Source organism: Mycothermus thermophilus (genome assembly GCF_041956435.1).
Source record: "Mycothermus thermophilus strain CBS 625.91 unplaced genomic scaffold VTJ04scaffold_8, whole genome shotgun sequence".
Classification (NCBI taxonomy): domain Eukaryota; kingdom Fungi; phylum Ascomycota; class Sordariomycetes; order Sordariales; family Chaetomiaceae; genus Mycothermus; species Mycothermus thermophilus.
Genome location: NW_027191434.1, coordinates 1,106,978 through 1,123,812, shown reverse-complemented (window position 1 = coordinate 1,123,812; position 16,835 = coordinate 1,106,978). Strand labels below are relative to the sequence as shown.

At 54.5% G+C, this 16,835-nt stretch overlaps 3 protein-coding genes and 1 non-coding gene across 4 annotated transcripts; all 4 read left to right on the top strand.

Moving 5' to 3' along the window:
* The first annotated feature begins 1,624 nt into the window (after positions 1 to 1,624).
* VTJ04DRAFT_t157 lies at positions 1,625 to 1,719 on the top strand. The gene has a single exon. It is a non-coding gene; the product is annotated as a tRNA-Glu (tRNA).
* A 1,377-nt stretch (positions 1,720 to 3,096) lies between these two features.
* On the top strand, positions 3,097 to 3,848 carry VTJ04DRAFT_10886 (uncharacterized protein; the record flags this gene model as incomplete). Its single annotated transcript, XM_069358673.1, has 2 exons — positions 3,097 to 3,356; positions 3,425 to 3,848. 2 exons carry the CDS (start codon positions 3,097 to 3,099, stop codon positions 3,846 to 3,848), a joined length of 684 nt encoding a protein of 227 aa, XP_069214214.1.
* Positions 3,849 to 4,589: 741 nt separating this feature from the next.
* On the top strand, positions 4,590 to 5,556 carry VTJ04DRAFT_10885 (uncharacterized protein; the record flags this gene model as incomplete). The annotated part of the gene is made up of 2 exons (XM_069358672.1): positions 4,590 to 4,976; positions 5,041 to 5,556. 2 exons carry the CDS (start codon positions 4,590 to 4,592, stop codon positions 5,554 to 5,556), a joined length of 903 nt encoding a protein of 300 aa, XP_069214213.1.
* Positions 5,557 to 6,483: 927 nt separating this feature from the next.
* Positions 6,484 to 15,570, top strand: VTJ04DRAFT_10884 (uncharacterized protein; the record flags this gene model as incomplete). Its single annotated transcript, XM_069358671.1, has 13 exons — positions 6,484 to 6,557; positions 6,616 to 7,378; positions 7,430 to 7,510; positions 7,567 to 7,650; positions 7,701 to 7,784; positions 7,840 to 7,917; positions 7,975 to 10,722; positions 11,208 to 11,677; positions 11,835 to 12,795; positions 12,855 to 13,092; positions 13,183 to 13,617; positions 13,691 to 14,904; positions 14,956 to 15,570. 13 exons carry the CDS (start codon positions 6,484 to 6,486, stop codon positions 15,568 to 15,570), a joined length of 7,845 nt encoding a protein of 2,614 aa, XP_069214212.1.
* Between the last annotated feature and the right edge of the window lie 1,265 nt (positions 15,571 to 16,835).

Here is a 16,835-nt window from a genome sequence, read left to right as displayed (position 1 = left end):
AGGCATTTTGGAGGCCCAAGATATTTTGGAGCGTAACTATTTTCCCATTGAAACTCGCGTGCGATTCTCCCTCACTCGCCGCAATTTCCTGACTCGTAGACCACGGCTGGGATGCTTTCTCAACAACCCCCCCCACCCCCCCCCCCACCCCACACACGCTAAGGCACGTATTGCCCTCCCAGGATCTCGTGAGGTGGTGGAGCATGACGTGGAGTATGGAGCGTTTTTCGTCGACTATCTTACCTATGGTGCGAACATGACCTGGAGGGAGGATTGGGTATGTATTTTCAATTGTTTGGCGCATTGCATCGCAACATTACGTTATTACTCCGGACTATGGACAGAGGGTGCCTGTCATTCTTTTCCTTTTTTCCTCGTTTCTTTTTAATCGTCTCTTTTTTTCGTTTCTCTTCTTTCTCTTCTTTCATTTTCTCGTTTTCATATTTCTCTCTTTATGGTCCACTGTGCATCTACTATAATTATGCAGCCTTGAATCTGCTAACCACAGGCCCCTCTTAGCTCTCATCTGGGATCGAGTTTATCTATGATCTGGTCAACTGCTCGGATTATGACAGAAACATGCACTGCTCCAAGACGCTCTCCATGCTGCTTGGACAGCCAGGGGAGATCGGACCATCGTAAAACCGTTTGATTGGGATGAGATCGAGCTTGACGGTGACACCAGGCTGATCTCTGATGTGCCAGAATCCGAGCTGCTGGCAAAGATCTTGCAGTATCGCATTGACCAGCCGGATCTGAAACTCATTGATCCCGACCCTGACCCAGCCCCTTTTTTGCCTGGCACGAGGCCTCGAAATGCAGGCTGATGCGCCTTTGGCGCATCAGCGATCATTGCGATATCTGGTTTCGTTGGCGAGCGTATGCGATGTGGGACCGCGAACGCATCAAAACCGAGTTTGCCGACACCCTGGGGGCCGAATGGCCAAGAGGGGTTCGAAACCCCCTTCTCGAATACACCAGTGAGGAACAGGAGCAGATGTACTGGTCATTCGTGATCCGATCCCAAATTTGGCAGAGAGGGGGTCTCGGATACTGGAGCGAAGCGGACCTGAGCAGAATCCAATGGAGTAGCGGGAAACCTCCCAGCGATATTGACGACGCCATCAACAAAGCTGTGGAGCAGTGGCGTCAGGAGATGGAGAAATCCCGAGAGGAGATAATGGAAAGGTTCAGGCAAAACGACTCAAGGCTCAGAGGGGGATCTGCTCAGCAGGGCCCAGAGACCGACCAAGCTGGCTAAACCTTATAGGTGTATACTGTCTTGAAGATATATATCAGCTAACTTCAAGTCCTGCGTCAGTGGACTTTAAGAGCTAATTCGACTGATGTCCCTTTTCCAAATAAAAACACATGGCACTAGGATGGAGATGTGCCATTGCTCCCATACAACCTCACGACATCTATAAGCGGGTCTCTCCTCGTCCTTATTCCTACAGTAATTACGTCCAGGAATATACCCACAAGTGAAAAGGCGTCACCCCTGAAGCGAGCCTCACCGCACTCCATCTGACCCACCACCAAGACAGGCCGCGAGATACTCCGCACATAAAAAATCTGCTTCCGGCCGTTCTCCGCATCAAATCGGAACCACACACGATTTCCATCGGGTATGGTGTAGCGGTAACATCGTTGACTCTCAACTGTTCCAACAGTTGACTGCTCTCTCAACAGCCCCGGGTTCGACTCCCGGTATCCGAGTTCTGATGTTCTTTTTTTGCGCTCATTTCCTTTTTTGGCCCGGTCAAACATCTCCTCAGGGATGTCGCTGTTCAGTGTTCTGCATCCTGCTTTCCACATCAATGTCTCCGGCGATATGTTTCTCAAGATGTTGAATGTTTTGATGTGTGATCCCGAACTAGGCTGTGAGAGTAGGTACCCATGCCGGGCTAGCTGGTTGGACTTAGCAGGTCTCAATGTCTGAGAAAGGCATGATTCCGCTCCTGGCCCAGGACTGCGAGTGAAGGCCATTAATAATTTACACGGCGAGATACGTGAGCGTGCCGAATTACCCTATATGGCTGCCATAGTTGCGCGAAACAACTTCGCCTCAACGGATTCCTTTCTCATAAAGCCTCTCACGGGCGTAACCCGGCGCATGGAACAGGCACTCATGTGATGCTCTCTGGAAGTTGATGATGCCTCAAGGCAAACCTGGTTGGCGCGCATGGGAAGGTTGAAGGAAGCCATTGCACCATATTAGCGCCCAATATCAGGCACTACCGGAGTGGCACCTCAATCACCGGATAATCTTCACCATCATCTATGAGGCGGCCGTTTCATGTACACGACGATCTCCCGGGGGCCCAACGTGCTGCAAAGTGGCTGTAGGGTAATATGAGCAGGACGGGTTCGACGGGTTAAGGAGGTTATTATGCTTATTAATCGATGTCAGGGGTGATGAAGGGATTGGAGATTGAGTTGACTTCTCAAAACAGCAGATAGGGGTGGGCCGAACGTAGCAAGAATCATCGAGGATATGGAGGAAGCCCATTCAGAATCGCTGCCATAGGTCTACCTAAGCGGCTGCATCCGCTGTCCAACACCCTAGTCAAGGTTGCCGTTCCCCGGACCAAGACATGTCGGCAATGAGACGAGTTAATCTATCCCCACAAAATCGGAGATTTAATACCACAGCCAGCCCAGAAGCGGGCCAACCGGGTTTGGTCTGGGGAACGGGAAGCGCTGTCGACATCACCGTGCCGGGTCTAAGGAGGTTTGGAAGGTAGACGTAGCATGGCGGTGGTTCAGGCTAAATGCCGAAGCCCCCAACATCCACTTCGTCATCGCGGATGGAATCCTTTGACGTCTAACAGGGGCGGATGTCACAGGAATGTCACATCGGACGCAAGGAGGTTAGACTTGGTCATAGACAGCATAGACAGCTAGTATAGATCGGTAGGACATAGAGTACGAACCTAGACATCCCGGAATAGGAAGCCCAGGGGTCTCTGATGGAATATAAGAATCCATCCACCACCCATCATCCTTCCCTACCTTCCAACCTCACCACCAAGGCAGCCAACCTCACTGTCCGAGTGTCACCAAGCAACCACTCGCCTCGAAAGGTCCTTCACCATGGTCAAGCCGACCGTTCTTCTCACCGCCGCCCTCGCCCCGGCCGCCGCGCTGGCCGGTCCCATCCAGGGTCCCCAGACCAAGACCGAGAGCACGCTCGGTGCCCGCCAGTGGTGGGGAGGCGGCTACTACTTCCAGAACTGGTCCGAGGGTGGCAGCAACATCCGCTGCGTGAACGGCCAGGGCGGCCACTACACGGCGCAGTGGAACAGCCGCGGCGGCTTCGTATGCGGCAAGGGCTGGAGCTATGGCGGCAACCGGTATATTTCTTCCCCGGCAAACCATACCTGACTTAGTGTGTCTGCTAACCTTCCTCTCTTTCATCCAGCGTCATCCAATACAGCGGCACCTACAACGCCACCGGCCCCGGCTACCTCGCCGTGTACGGGTGGACGCGCAACCCGCTGATCGAGTACTACGTGATCGAGGCGCACGCCGACCTGGCGCCCAACGAGCCGTGGCAGCGCATGGGCGAGTTCACCATCGACGGCGAGGGCACGTACGAAGTCTTCCAGAGCACGCGTGTCAACAAGCCGTCCATCGAGGGCACGCGCACGTTCCAGCAGTACTGGTCGGTGCGCAAGGAGCAGCGCGTCGGCGGCACCGTCACGATGCAGAGGCACTTTGATGCCTGGGCCAGGTTTGGCATGCGCCTCGGCAACCATGACTATGTGGTTGTTGCTACTGAGGGGTACACGTCGGAGCCGAATGGGTGGGGGAGCGCGGGCCAGTCGAGCATCACGGTGGTTTGAGGGGTTTATCAAGGGGTCAGGGGTGGAGAGAGAGTAGGGGTTGTTAGGTTGATGTAAATAAGCGGCGGTTGATCAAGTTCAGTGTCCAAATTGACGATTCAGCGTTTCCAAGTGATCAATTATACCGAGCACCTTGAATCCGAAGCCTCTGAGGTTGAGGTCTGTAGACTCGGGAGGAGTGCTGGCCAGGATGGTGACAACAAGCTTTCGGCCGGGAGATCAACAGCGCATTCAATGCCTTGGCGAGCATCGGCATTTCAACAACCCCGCAAAATCCCCATACCATGCCGGTTTCTATATTTGATGCTACGGCAGTTGGTTGCATGGACATGTGCCGACGTGCAGGCTGGGGTATTTCGGCTGAAGTCTGTTGTCCGGGTGTCAGGCAAACACTGGCATCCAAGGTGCGGATTGCCACCGCTCGGAATCGCTCTTGATTCCCTCCTGTCTGGTATTTTCCACAAATGGTGTTGGAAGGTGAGGTGAATGCTGCCGTCCTCGCTGAACATCGAAGCTTTCAGAGACTGAGACAGACAGAGCCCTAACCCTTACCCCAAGTGCAGGGCTGACCGAGGGGATTGACCCTAACCCTTTCCAGCCCTGGATTACGTCAACTACCGCCCCGCAGGCCCGGTTCGGGCGGTCCTTGGCGCGGGACGCGTTTGCAACTCTCCAACGTCAACATCATCATCGTCACTGGCACTGCAGATCAACCACCATCATACCGAGGTTGAGTCCGCCATGCCCCAACAAACCGTCCCTCCGGCCCCACGGCCGTCTTTTAGAGATCGCCTTTTGCTCCCCTTCCATAATGCTGTGTGGTACACAAGACGCGCCGTCAGAGCAGCTGCCTATCCCATCCGTGGCATCTGGTACTTCTTGCGACACCCCGAGTTTTACCCGCTCTTCGTCGGCCGCCTGCTGCCTCTGTCCATTATCTCCTTCCTAGTCTACTTTATTTTGTTTACTTTTACGTTCCTACCCCAGCTCCTGTTCTTGCTTATCTTCCAAGGCCGTGCTGGAGCTTTGATCAACACCACCTTCTTGGTCCTTGGAGAGGGCTTGGTCATTATCCAGGGCCTGTTCGAGGGTTTCTTTGTAGACGAGTGCCGTGTTGATATTTTTGATGTCAGTTCTCCACATCGATTGTCCCATTCTTTGCCCAACCCTCACTAACCCTCCTTTTCCCCAGGCCACCTTGATCAATTACGGCTACACCGACCTCGTTGCCCCGCAGCGCATCCTCTTCTACGATGCCCCCAACTCGGTGCGCATGCTCGGAAAGCCCACCACCCGTGCTGAGTACCAGCCATGGAGCCTGAAACAAATCATCGAGCTCATCGTCTTCCTCCCCTTTAACTTCGTGCCCTACGTCGGCACTCCCATCTTCATCATGATCACGGGCTGGCGTCTCGGCAAGCTGTCGCACCACCGCTGGTTTAAGCTACGAGGCCTCAATAAAAAGGAGATTAAGGGCGAGCTCAGACTGCGGAGATGGGAGTATCTGTGGTTTGGCACCGTGGCAATGATCTTGGAGATCATTCCCGTGCTGAACTTCTTTTTCTTGCTGACGACGACGGCCGGAGCCGCCATGTGGGTGGCCAAGATGGAGGACAGGGCGAGGACACGGGTTGGGCGGCCCATTACTGAGCAGGATGATATTCATCATGATGATGACGGGCCGGTGTATCACGACGATCCTGTCTAAGTCGCCCAGGGAAGGGCTGTGCATTTTCACATAATCGACGACAGATTTGATCTTTGGTCTAAAGCAATCGTTGTGTTGTGTTGTCCTTTCCAGTGCAAGACTCAAAAGGTGGTTTCTCGACTCGATTCACTCCCGGTCTTGGCCAGGATTCCCCTTTCCGATCCGTATTGCTTCTAGCCATCGCAACCCGCAACCACGGATGGCGGTTTCTGAAGCTCTCTTTGCATGGCGTGGATTTCACATGCACTGTCCACCCCTGTTGGCAGTTCCTCCCTGATCCAGCCTCGAGCACCACTCCCATGGCACCCAGATCAGACTGCTCGCAACTTCTATGTGTCCTCTCGGTCGACCCCAACCCGTTACGGCAACTAGAACTTGGAATACCTATCTCACCTGTCGTCAACCCAAGCTCCTTTGTCAACGACGACCAGATATCAAATCCAGGCGGGCATCGTCCCAGGGAAGGACACGACCTCGCTGATATCCTCCTTGTTGTCCCCAGGCTCTGCTGCGCCTTCCTGTTCACGCTTTGCACATGGCACTGCTTTCCACAATCGACGGGCCATGGCTCGACATGATGCCAAACAGTTCTCTTCTCGTGTGGAAACCTCTTGTTTTGAAAGCCTCCCTTGCCAACCGTTGACCTTACTGGGATCCTTTTGCCTTCTCTGTTGTGTCCGAATGTTGGCTCCCCATCTTTGCCTCTCCCTGCTTGCAAGCTTTCTCTCTTCTGCCACCCTCTCGCCAAACACCTCACCAAGTCTCGTGCTGAAGCCTAACTTGCCTTGAGACCGTCCTTCGTTTTCTTCTTTGTTGATCCTTTGTTTTGCTCGTTGTCTTGTCTCCTGTTTTCACTGCACCTGTGCTTTGCTTCAGAAGGGAATACCATCTCGGCCTGGCTGTTTGAGCGTCGGTTCATTATCCAAGATGCGGTTGAAGGCATCTTTGTGTGCCTTCGCCAGCATCATTTGGCTGGCTGCAGCCACCCTTGTCCCCCAACTGTAAGAAGCCATCTACGACATGACCATTCTTCTCTTCGCTAACTAATTACTCCATCAGTGATAATAGCCTTGGGGTGGATACGGAAGACCTTGACCCCTCTACGGAATGGAATCCCAATGTCGATACTACTCCGGTTACCTCGGACGGTCTCGCAAACCCCCAGTCTGGCTCTCCTGCCACAACGCCCACCGACTGGTTCCCGGAAAGCATCCCAGAGGTGACAAACTGGCCCTTGCCTGACTCGACGGTTACGCTCACCCTCTCGGATTCTCTCGACCCAGGAGCTACAACCATCCTCGCCATGACCATTCCGGATGGACGAGGAGAGACTTCCACAGCCCTGGTCACTCTCACGATCCCAACGCTGACTGAGGACTCACCTCCGTGGCCTGCAGCCCCACCAGTCGGGTCAGCATCAATCCAGGATCCAACAGCCACGCTTGTTGCCTCTTCAGACGGATCTGTGGTGATGGACCATGCCGGAGCAACCCCGTATGCCCTGACATACACATTGCATGCCGATGAGAAGAGGGCCACACCATTCACAGGTACTGTCACCATTTCTCCCTCGGCAACCGTGGCTGTTCGCCCTGTCCGAACTTCCAGCCCTACCCCCTCGGTCATCGTGACAGTGCTCACGCCAAGCATGCTCCCTGGAGCCACGGAGACTCTGAAAATGCGCCTGACCCTCACCCTGACGGTGTACCCCGAGGACACCGCGACTTCCACCACATCTCCACTGCTCAACGTAGCTGATCCTAGCAGCCCTGGACTGGGACGTATACCCACTATCATCGGTGGCGGGTCGCTGTCCCTTCTGGTGAGTTTTCCTAACATTTTCGAGCCATAATAAAGTCCTAACAACGACCAGGTGACCCCGCCTACTCTGGAAACGGCCGCGGTCGTCTTCAATCCCCATGTCCCTCGTGGCGGCGGGTCGCTCTCACTGCTGGTAGGTTCCCCAGCTATTTATTCGACATTCAGGGTTTGGTTACTAACAGCTTTCAGGTTATCACACCTACTCCGGAAGTAGCCACGGTGGCAGCCGACGCCAATGGCTTACCTCCTGGCGGTGGATCGCTTTCTCTCCCGGTACATTCCCCTGAAGGGAGATTTGGAATCTAGCTACTGACAATGTCTAGGTGACCACACCAACCCCGGGGGTGGCAACAGCCGCAATCGACGCCGATAACGTTCTTCGTGATGGGGGATCGCTTTCTCTTCCTGTATGTTGCCCAGTTTCTTTCCAGGACTTAGAAGCTAGGTCCTAATAATGCTCAGGTCATCACGCCCACCCAGGAAGTGGCAACAGTAGCAATTGGCGCCAATAACCTGCCTGATGGAAGCTTGTCGCTCCCGGTATGCCTCCCTGCGGTCCTTGTTGACAGTCAACTTTTGGCTGCTAACAGTGTCCAGGTTATCATGCCTACTCCGGAAGTAGCCACGGCAGCATTCAACCTTGATAGCCTGCGTCGTCGACTAAGTCCTGAAGAGAGCTCCGGGATTCTGGACAACATCCCGGGTTCCCTTGTCTTTGTCACATACACGCTTCCCGAGCCGACGGGAACCGGAGATGCAACGTACACGGTTTCGTACACGCTTTCCCAAATCTTGAGTGAATCTACAGTCACAACCTCCTCGGAGCTGCCATCTGCCGGCGTCCAACATCCTCCTGGAACGTTCACTGTGACCTTGACCTTGGGCGACGGATCGGTTGAACCCTTCACTGTCACCTACACCCCGCCGGCCTTGACCAAGAGTGGCAACTCTGTCGCCGAGGGAACGAGTTCGGTTTCTTCAACCAACGCCGGATATGGTGTGCCTTCGGCAACATTCACGGCGGGTCCCGTTCCTTCAGAGACCTGCTCTGAGGAGCCGGGCTCTGAAACGAGCTCGACTACGGGTTGGAGCATCAGCATCTGGACTTCATCTGGATACTTTGGTGGCAGTGGGCCTGAGACCTTCACTGTGCCTGCGACTCCCTCTGGCTACGACTTCGGCACAACGTTTCCCGGTTGGCCCCCCATTCCATCGTCCAGTGAAACTGCGTCCTTCACCACCGTCACTGTCACAGCACCAGATGGCTTTGGAGGGACTACCACTGTTGTTTTCACTCAACGGGTCACTGCTGGTGCTAGCTCGAGTTCGACATGGTCTGGATATGAGGCGTTGTCCACAACCCCTTCGGAAATCACTTTGTGGCCTCCATTCACACCTTGCTCCTCGACTGAACCGCCAGTCACAGTCCCCAGCACCTCATGCACCGACGAGGTTTCGCTGACAACTTCGGCCGATACTTCATGCACTGACGAGGCATCTCTGACGACTTCAACCGATACCGCGTGCACCGAGGAGACATCTGTGACTACCTCAGTTGACACGACATGCACTGAAGAGACCCCTGTGGAAACAACCTCCAGCACTTCATGCACTGAAGAGCCCTCCGTAACTACGTCAGTGGAGACGTCATGCACAGATGAGACCCCGGTGGAAACATCATCCAACACTTCGTGTACCGAAGACATCACCACAACGTCCACATGCCTCGAGACTACATCGTCTGGGACCCCGACTTGGACTTCGTTGAACACTTCGGCTCCCATCTCGGGCACGTCGGCTGTCGAGCCAATCGGGACCTGGCTGACAACCTCATCCCCCAACGCCACGACTGTGTCGCCCAGTTCCATACCAACCCATCTCAACAGCTCGGTGCCTATTTCCACCACAGCGGCGGTCGAACCCATTGGGACATGGCTGAGCACGACGACGTTGGCGAGTCCTGCTCCGACGCACCTGAATACTTCAATTCCGACCAACAGCACCTTTGTAGTCCATCCCACTGGCTCATGGAACAGTACCTCTAAGACCATCACGGGTACGGTGACGGCAAACGTAACTTCGGGCCCGCCATTTACCTTCCACAACACGTCGACGCCCATCCGGACCACAGGGGCTGTCGTGCCCACGGAGACATGGCTCAACCCTTCGGCTCCCGTCTCTACGACTGGGACATTCGAGCCTATTAGCACCTGGCTGAGTACTTCATCCAACCTCTCAACTCTCATTTCCACCACCGGGGCAGTTGAGCCCATCGGGACGTGGTCAAGCACTTTGCTTAATACAACAAGTTTGCTCAACACATCGGTTTCTATTACAGCCACGGGGACCGTCGAACCCATTGGCACATGGCCGAGCTCCTCGAGCACCGTCCTGCCGTCCACAACGGCCAGCAACACTACATGTACCTCAGACAAGACGACAAGCTCCCCGCTGTTTTCGGTCACGATTTTGCCTCCTGTCACCGGTACTGCGATCCTTTCCACCTGGTGCACTCAGCCCTCCCGTCCGGCAGTGAGTGACGCCAGCTACAGTTGGGGATCTGTAATCTCTGGCAGTCTTCCTGTGCCTATGGTGACATCCTTGCCGCCACACTTTGCACGCTCTGAGAGTTTGGAACCTATCATCATCAACGGGACCACGATCGATCCTTATCTATTGTGTGAAGCTTCGACATCGGCGAGTACCACACCTTTGATGTACGGGTCTGCAAGTTCTGTCTCACCATCGGATCAGCACTATGGACCTCCCATATCGGAGACACCTCTTCCGTACGGGGGCTCGACCGTTGACATCACTGATTCATTCACTTCAACCCTGTCTTTAACCTGGGACATTCCATATGGCAGCCCAACTCCGATCGCCACCACCACGAGCTCTCAGCCAAGTTCTTCGTCGAGCAAGCACGAAGACCAGCCTTATGGCCCGCCGACAGTGACCACGGCGACGACCTCAACGTCGGCCCCTGAGAGTAGCCAGACGACCTCTCAGTCATCGATCGGGTCACCCTACGGACCACCGACCTCGGAGGTTAGCTCTACACAGTCTTCAGCTCCGGAGAGCAGCGTGCCCATCACTCACTCTTCAACTCCGACAGCTACTCCGTACGGCCCTCCCACCTCGTCAAGCACTCCCGCTCCTGCCACCTCCAGCAGTTTCCAGACCTCCACGACTCATGTCGCCTCGCACACCGGGTCGTCTGAGACCTCTGTTGCCACCAGCGCGACCACAGAGTCGAGTGGGGTTCCGTCATCACTAAGCCTGTCGAGTTCCGTTTCCACAACCCCGACGCCAACTGGTATTGTGACCTCGTCGTCTCATGTTCCGGTTACGACAAGTTCCCTGCCCCCACACAATGGCACGACGTCGATCCAAACATCGTCGTCCAGTCCAGTTGGTACACCAGGGTTTTCTTCAGTTCCAAGCACGGATTTCACTTCGACGACTATTTCCTTCTCGTCGAACTCATCGGTGACTCAACCATTGGCACCAACACCTTCAGCCAATACGACCAACATGTTCGCTTCAGCAACGGGTGGCTTGTCTTCAAACTCGTCACTGAGCCAACCATTGACATCGACGATTCCTGCCATCACAACCACAGCATTCACTTCCACAACGGTTGTTTTCTCGTGGAACTCCTCACTCAGCCAACCTTCGACGGCTAGAACTTCGACCATTACAACTACCAGCGACTTAGTCTCTGGGAGCACGTCAACTAGCACAACGACATTCTTGACCCTGAATACGACGTCGAGCGTTTTCCCCAGTGCCTCGTTGACCAGTAGCTCAGTCAGCTGGGGGAACTCTAGTGTCCCCACGACGGTGTCGCACTCGGCAACTTCAAGCCAGCCTTCGTCAACCTGGCTGGTGTCGAGCAACTCAACCATGAGGACGACGGCGTTCCCATCAAGCACGACAGCCAGTACCCTTCCGAGTGCTTCGTCACTGAGTCTGTCAACAACCAACAATGCGTCGATATCCACAACCACGACTGTTTTCTCAACTTCGTCGACTGCTCTCTTCCCGGGCAATTCCTCGACAATTTGGACTGCGCCCTCGGGAAGCTCTGGCATCTCGACCACGGCTGTTTCGACCCCAACGGAAGTCCCCCCGACCAGCACTTCAGTGGGTCAGACATCAGGATGGCTAAACTCGACAACCGGCTTTTCATCGTCGACGCCGTCTCTATCCTGGACCACAACGGATCATGTCCCCTGGAACACCACATCGGTTCGCCCCTCCTCGACATTGGCAAACTCATCAGCGTCGTTATCAACAAGTCAGAGCCATTTCGTGCCCCAAACGTCAACGACTAGCAGTGCGTATCAGTCTTCTGCTTCGTCCAGCCCAGGACCAAAACCCTCGTTCACATTCAATGTGACCACAACGTCTGGGACCATTCCCTCAGTGACTTCTTCCATTCTTACGTGGAACAGCACGTCAAGCTTGTCAAGCAGCTCAGTTTGGACCTCTGAGAGTTCTGTCCCTGTTTCTTCGACCCCTGGTTCTCCCAATGCCACGTCGTTTGTTACTCTGAGCACCGAGTCCCCGAGCAGCGGCTGGACACCTTCGGCGTCATTCACAACTTCGGGTCACGGATTCCCGAACGTCACGGCCCCGGCGTCCACTTCGAGCCGTGAGATTCCTACGACCACGGTTCCAACCTTTGCGAACACTACCTCGCCGTCCAAGCATACAAACTTCTCATCCTCTACTGCCAGGCCTAGCTTTCTGAACACGACCACGCTGGCCAGCAGTTTGAGCAGTCCAAGTTCGGCATCCACACTGCCAACTACAAACATCACGTCGCTCGGTCCGACATGGTTCACGTCTCCAACTGTGAGCTTGAGTTACTTGACATTGACGACGACGGTCATGTTCACGCCTTCAACCCCCGGTGGCCAAAACGGTGAGACTCTGACCACAACACTGGTTTTCACTCCTTCATCCGAGGCCTCCAGCTACTCAACCTTGACGACGACAATCGAGATCATACCGTCTTCTGGAACCGAAAGCCCCGTCTACTCAACTCTGACCACAACCATCACACTCGGCCCGTCGACTTCGGAGGCCCCGGAGATCAGCTGTTCCACCTTGACAACAACCATTGTCATTCCTCCTACCGGGACCGAACCCCCAACCTATTCGACATTGACGTCCACTTTGACCTTCTCACTGTCGACGTCCGAGGTTTCTGGCATCAACGGGACCACTTCGACAACAACTGAGACGCTTCAGACTTCGCCGTCCGTTCCCGCCACTGGGGTTTCTACCTCGTCAACCACTCATACGGTTCAGCCTTCAAGCAGCGAAGTTCCGGGAGTGAGCTACTCCACTGTCACAACGACCATTGTTGCGACTCCGACAGACGGCACCTCAGAACCAAGCTACGCAACGGTGACTTCCACTATTGCTCTTTGGCCTTCGACATCGTCTGTTGAAGTGCCAAGTCCCAGCTGCTCGACCATGACGACAACGTTTCTCGTGACTTCCTCTGGCACCGGTTCCCCAATCTGGTCTACGGTGACGACGACGTTCACGTTCTGGCCGCCGGTATCTCAAACGAACAGCCCTCCATACCATTCCTCCTCCACCTCAGCTCCAACTCATCAGCCTTCGACCATTGCAGGCCCCGGCTACAGCAATTCCACACCGACTGCTCCGCTCACCAATCCGCCGTGGGGCTCGTCAACAGTAGTTTTTGGCAATTCCACTCAGACTGCTCCTTCAACTAGTCTGCCGACATGGTCGTCAACTAGAGTATTTGGCAATTCCACCACTCAGACGGCCTCTCTCACGAGTCCGCCATCGTGGTCGTCAACGGGAGTATTTGGAAACTCCACTCAGATCCCTCCCACCACGACTGTGCCCTCAGCATCATCAACCAGGGTCTTTGGAAGTTCCACCCAGACTCATACTCCCACAGGTTTACCGTCGGCTTCGTCAATTGGGACATATGCCAATTCCACTCAGAGTCCTCCCACCACCCTTCCGCCCTCGGCGTCGTCCACCGGAATATTTGCCAATTCCACACAGACTGCTGCTCTCACCAGTTGGTTGTCGGGGTCGTCAACCGGGGTATTTGGGAACTCCACAACTCAGACGGCGACTTTCACCAGTCTGCCCAGCTATTCCACATTGACAACTACTGTCTTGGTGACGCCTTCGGCCACTTCTATCCCGGGCTACAGCTACTCAACGTTGACAACAACCGTGCTCGTCAGTCCGACATCTGGAACTGACGCCCCGATCTATGCGACTCTGACAACAATCGTTGTGGTTACGCCTTCAGAAACCACATTCCCAGGCTACAGCTACTCGATCTTGACAACGACGTCAGCCGTCACTGCAACATCTGGGACTGTCACTCCCAGTCATTCAACCCTGACGACTCCTGTGGTGGTCACGCCGTCAGAAACTTCAATCCCCGGCTACAGCTATTCGACTTTGACGACGACCCTAGTCATCAGTTCGTCAAACGCACCACCCATTCTTACAACGTTGACGACAACGATCGTTCTCAGTCCTTCGGACTCCGAAACATCAGCTCCTAGCTCAGCCACTTCGGAGAATGCGCCCCCGGTCGTTCCTCCAGCTTCATGGCCCCACTTCCCGAACACAACCTTCACCTCGGGGAACCCCAAGCCCACAGTCCCGACGTCCCTCAACTCAACGGCGTCGGTCAGCACTTCCGGCATTGTGTCGCTGCCCACGTCATGGGTCCCTTTTACCAACACCACGGCTCCTGTGAGTACCGTCCACGCTACCACGACAGTCTGGGGAACTGGCACCCATGTTCCGTCATCAACTTTCCACACCGGACCTACTCTGGTGCCGCCGTTCCCCAACATCACCTCTTCGAGTAGCTCGAGCTTTGGCCCCACCGCGGTGTCGTCTACCCGGCCGTGGAATTCGACAGGCTCAACGGAGTCGACCTCCTTTGAGCTTTCAACTCCATTCCCGACTGTGAGCACAGTGCCATCGGCTCTTCCAAGCTCCACGACCTTGACCACGCCAGTCACTCCAGGATCGAGCGTCGTGGTCTCGACATCAGCGTCGAGTAGCACTGAGCTGGCCTCCTCGACAGCGTCTTCGAGTTCATCAACCTCTACGGGCACATTTGAGGAAGGTTCCCTGACCAGCAGCACTGTCAGCACCACATCCAGTGAGGTGGCACCTTCGCCAACCCCCTCCGGCCCGCCAGGTGATGTCTCAACCGCCACAGACACGCTTGAGGGAAGCCCGTCGTCCAGCAACACTGTTAGGACGGCACCCAGCGGGGTGACACACTCGCCGACCCCCTACGGACCCCCGGGTGGCCGTCCAGCCGACACTGGCCCCTTGTCCCATGTCGTCATCACGTTCACCACGACCAAGACTCTCACGAGAATTGCCGGCGTTCACACCGTTCCGTCGGAGGTGGAAACCCCAGGCCCAACGCTGGTGGCCCGAAGTTCGACTGACGACTGTGGTTCGGTGAATGACCGCGACTTTGTTCTTTTTAACGTATGTGTATCCGCTGAATAACCCTTCTGACAAGTACTGACTGCCGTCCAGTTCGATGACATGCCGCTGTCTCCCTCCCGAGGGGATGGAAATACCGGTTCTGGTCCGCTGCTGTATCGTCAGTTCTCATTCTCTGAGAACTTCGAGGTGGTGTCACACCGGGTGATGCGGTACCAGTCTTCCTCCGGTTTGCAAATGCTTCAGCATCACGCATCCTCCCCTGCTCAGATTAGCCTTGGTCCGCTGCGCGACAACGCATGCTTCCGGTTTGACTTCCAAGGCTTGAGTCTGGGATGCGACTCGAGTGATCAAGCATGCACATTCGAAATCACGGGCCTGGATTGGGATGGCGAAAAGGATTTCGTTCGCAGCCAGACGACCTTCGAGGTGTTGGCCTGTGGGACAGCCGCTCCTTGCGCCCTTGAACATCGCGTTCTGGACGGATCTGTTGCGCACCAGTTCACTAATCTGACGGCCATCAACATCACGCTTACAACGACCGACGTCCAGCGCTGGTGGGCCGATGACCTGCAGGTTGCGTGGACGGATAACGAGTCCGCTGCGGCTGCGTGCCGTGCGAAGGTTCCTCTTCGTGGGGTTGGTTGGTCTCTGAAGTCGATGGTTAGTGAGGCCAAGGAGTTCCTGCGCTGGGCCCTGCGTGGCTAGCTGTGTTTGATGGAGTTAGGGCATGGGATTAGAGTTGTGTTTGTGCAAGTGTGAGAGAGGGTTGTCCTTATGACTACCCGATGTATTTTCATGTGTTTCTCTGTCGAGGGACGCTTCATCAAACATGTTAGTGGGCGATTGATTGGTCACATTATCATGGTGTTAGATTAGGAGTCGTTTCTATTTTCTTCATGTCATGCAGTGAAAGGAAGTTAGGATGAATCATTGTGTTAATGGGCAGTTAGAGAGACTTAATAGATGGAGATGGCATGATGGATTAACTGATTATATTCGTTTGTGGTGTCGATGTTTGTGTGTCGAGTATTGACGCTGGGGCTGATGCTTTACTAAGTCTTGAGTGTCTGTTGCTTTGGGAGTGTTTAACATGGAACTCATATTGGTGTTTGCCTCGGTCTCTCTTCAGTGAAGTTGGCTGTCTGTTGTAGGTTGATGTTGTATATATAATGAGGTCACGTTCCTGGACAGCATCTGGTCACGTCACTAATGGTAGGACTATTGGTGAAAGATCTGTGAACAGCCACTTTAAAATCGAAAATTGAATGGAGGTAGAATACGTCGAGGCATAAAGATGTGTATTGATGTCGCTATTCCTGTTGGTGGACTTCTGTTGTGGGAATGAAAGGCGGACTTAGTAGGTAACATGCCAAATCATTGCCCTAGCAAAGACCGGCAAATTACAATACCTGAATCGTTAAACTCGGGGTTTGTTTTAGAACAAGAAGGAAACACAAGAAGGAAAAAAGGAGGAAAGAGTGAAGGAAGGAAAGAAAATTATACTTGCAGCTGTAACGCCTTGTCCTGATTCTGTCCCAAGGCCAAAGTCCGGACATCTTCGTCTAGGTCCGATGAGCATCACGTCGATGAGGAAGTAAATCCCCTAGCTACATCGCATCGTCATCGACTGCCCGGTAACTTTATCCCATTCACTCCACATAGAAGGAGGGTTAAATCACCGCCGGTCATAGCCGCAACCTATCACGATAGACTCTGCAATAACAAAGTTTGAGTGTGCTCCTTTCCACGTCACACATCAGACAAATGACCCATGCCAGTCATAGACTTGGCGGTGCTAACCGCCTCCCTTTCGCGGAGGTTGTTCCATCCGGAGAACAATGAGAAGCGATTTAAGCGAGGCTGATGACGTCACTCCTTCCAGCCTGCATGAACGAGTCAGAGCAGCCCAATGGCATCACAGAACGGAGACATTGAGCGATGAGTACGTGGCTCATCTCTCCCCATTGCCA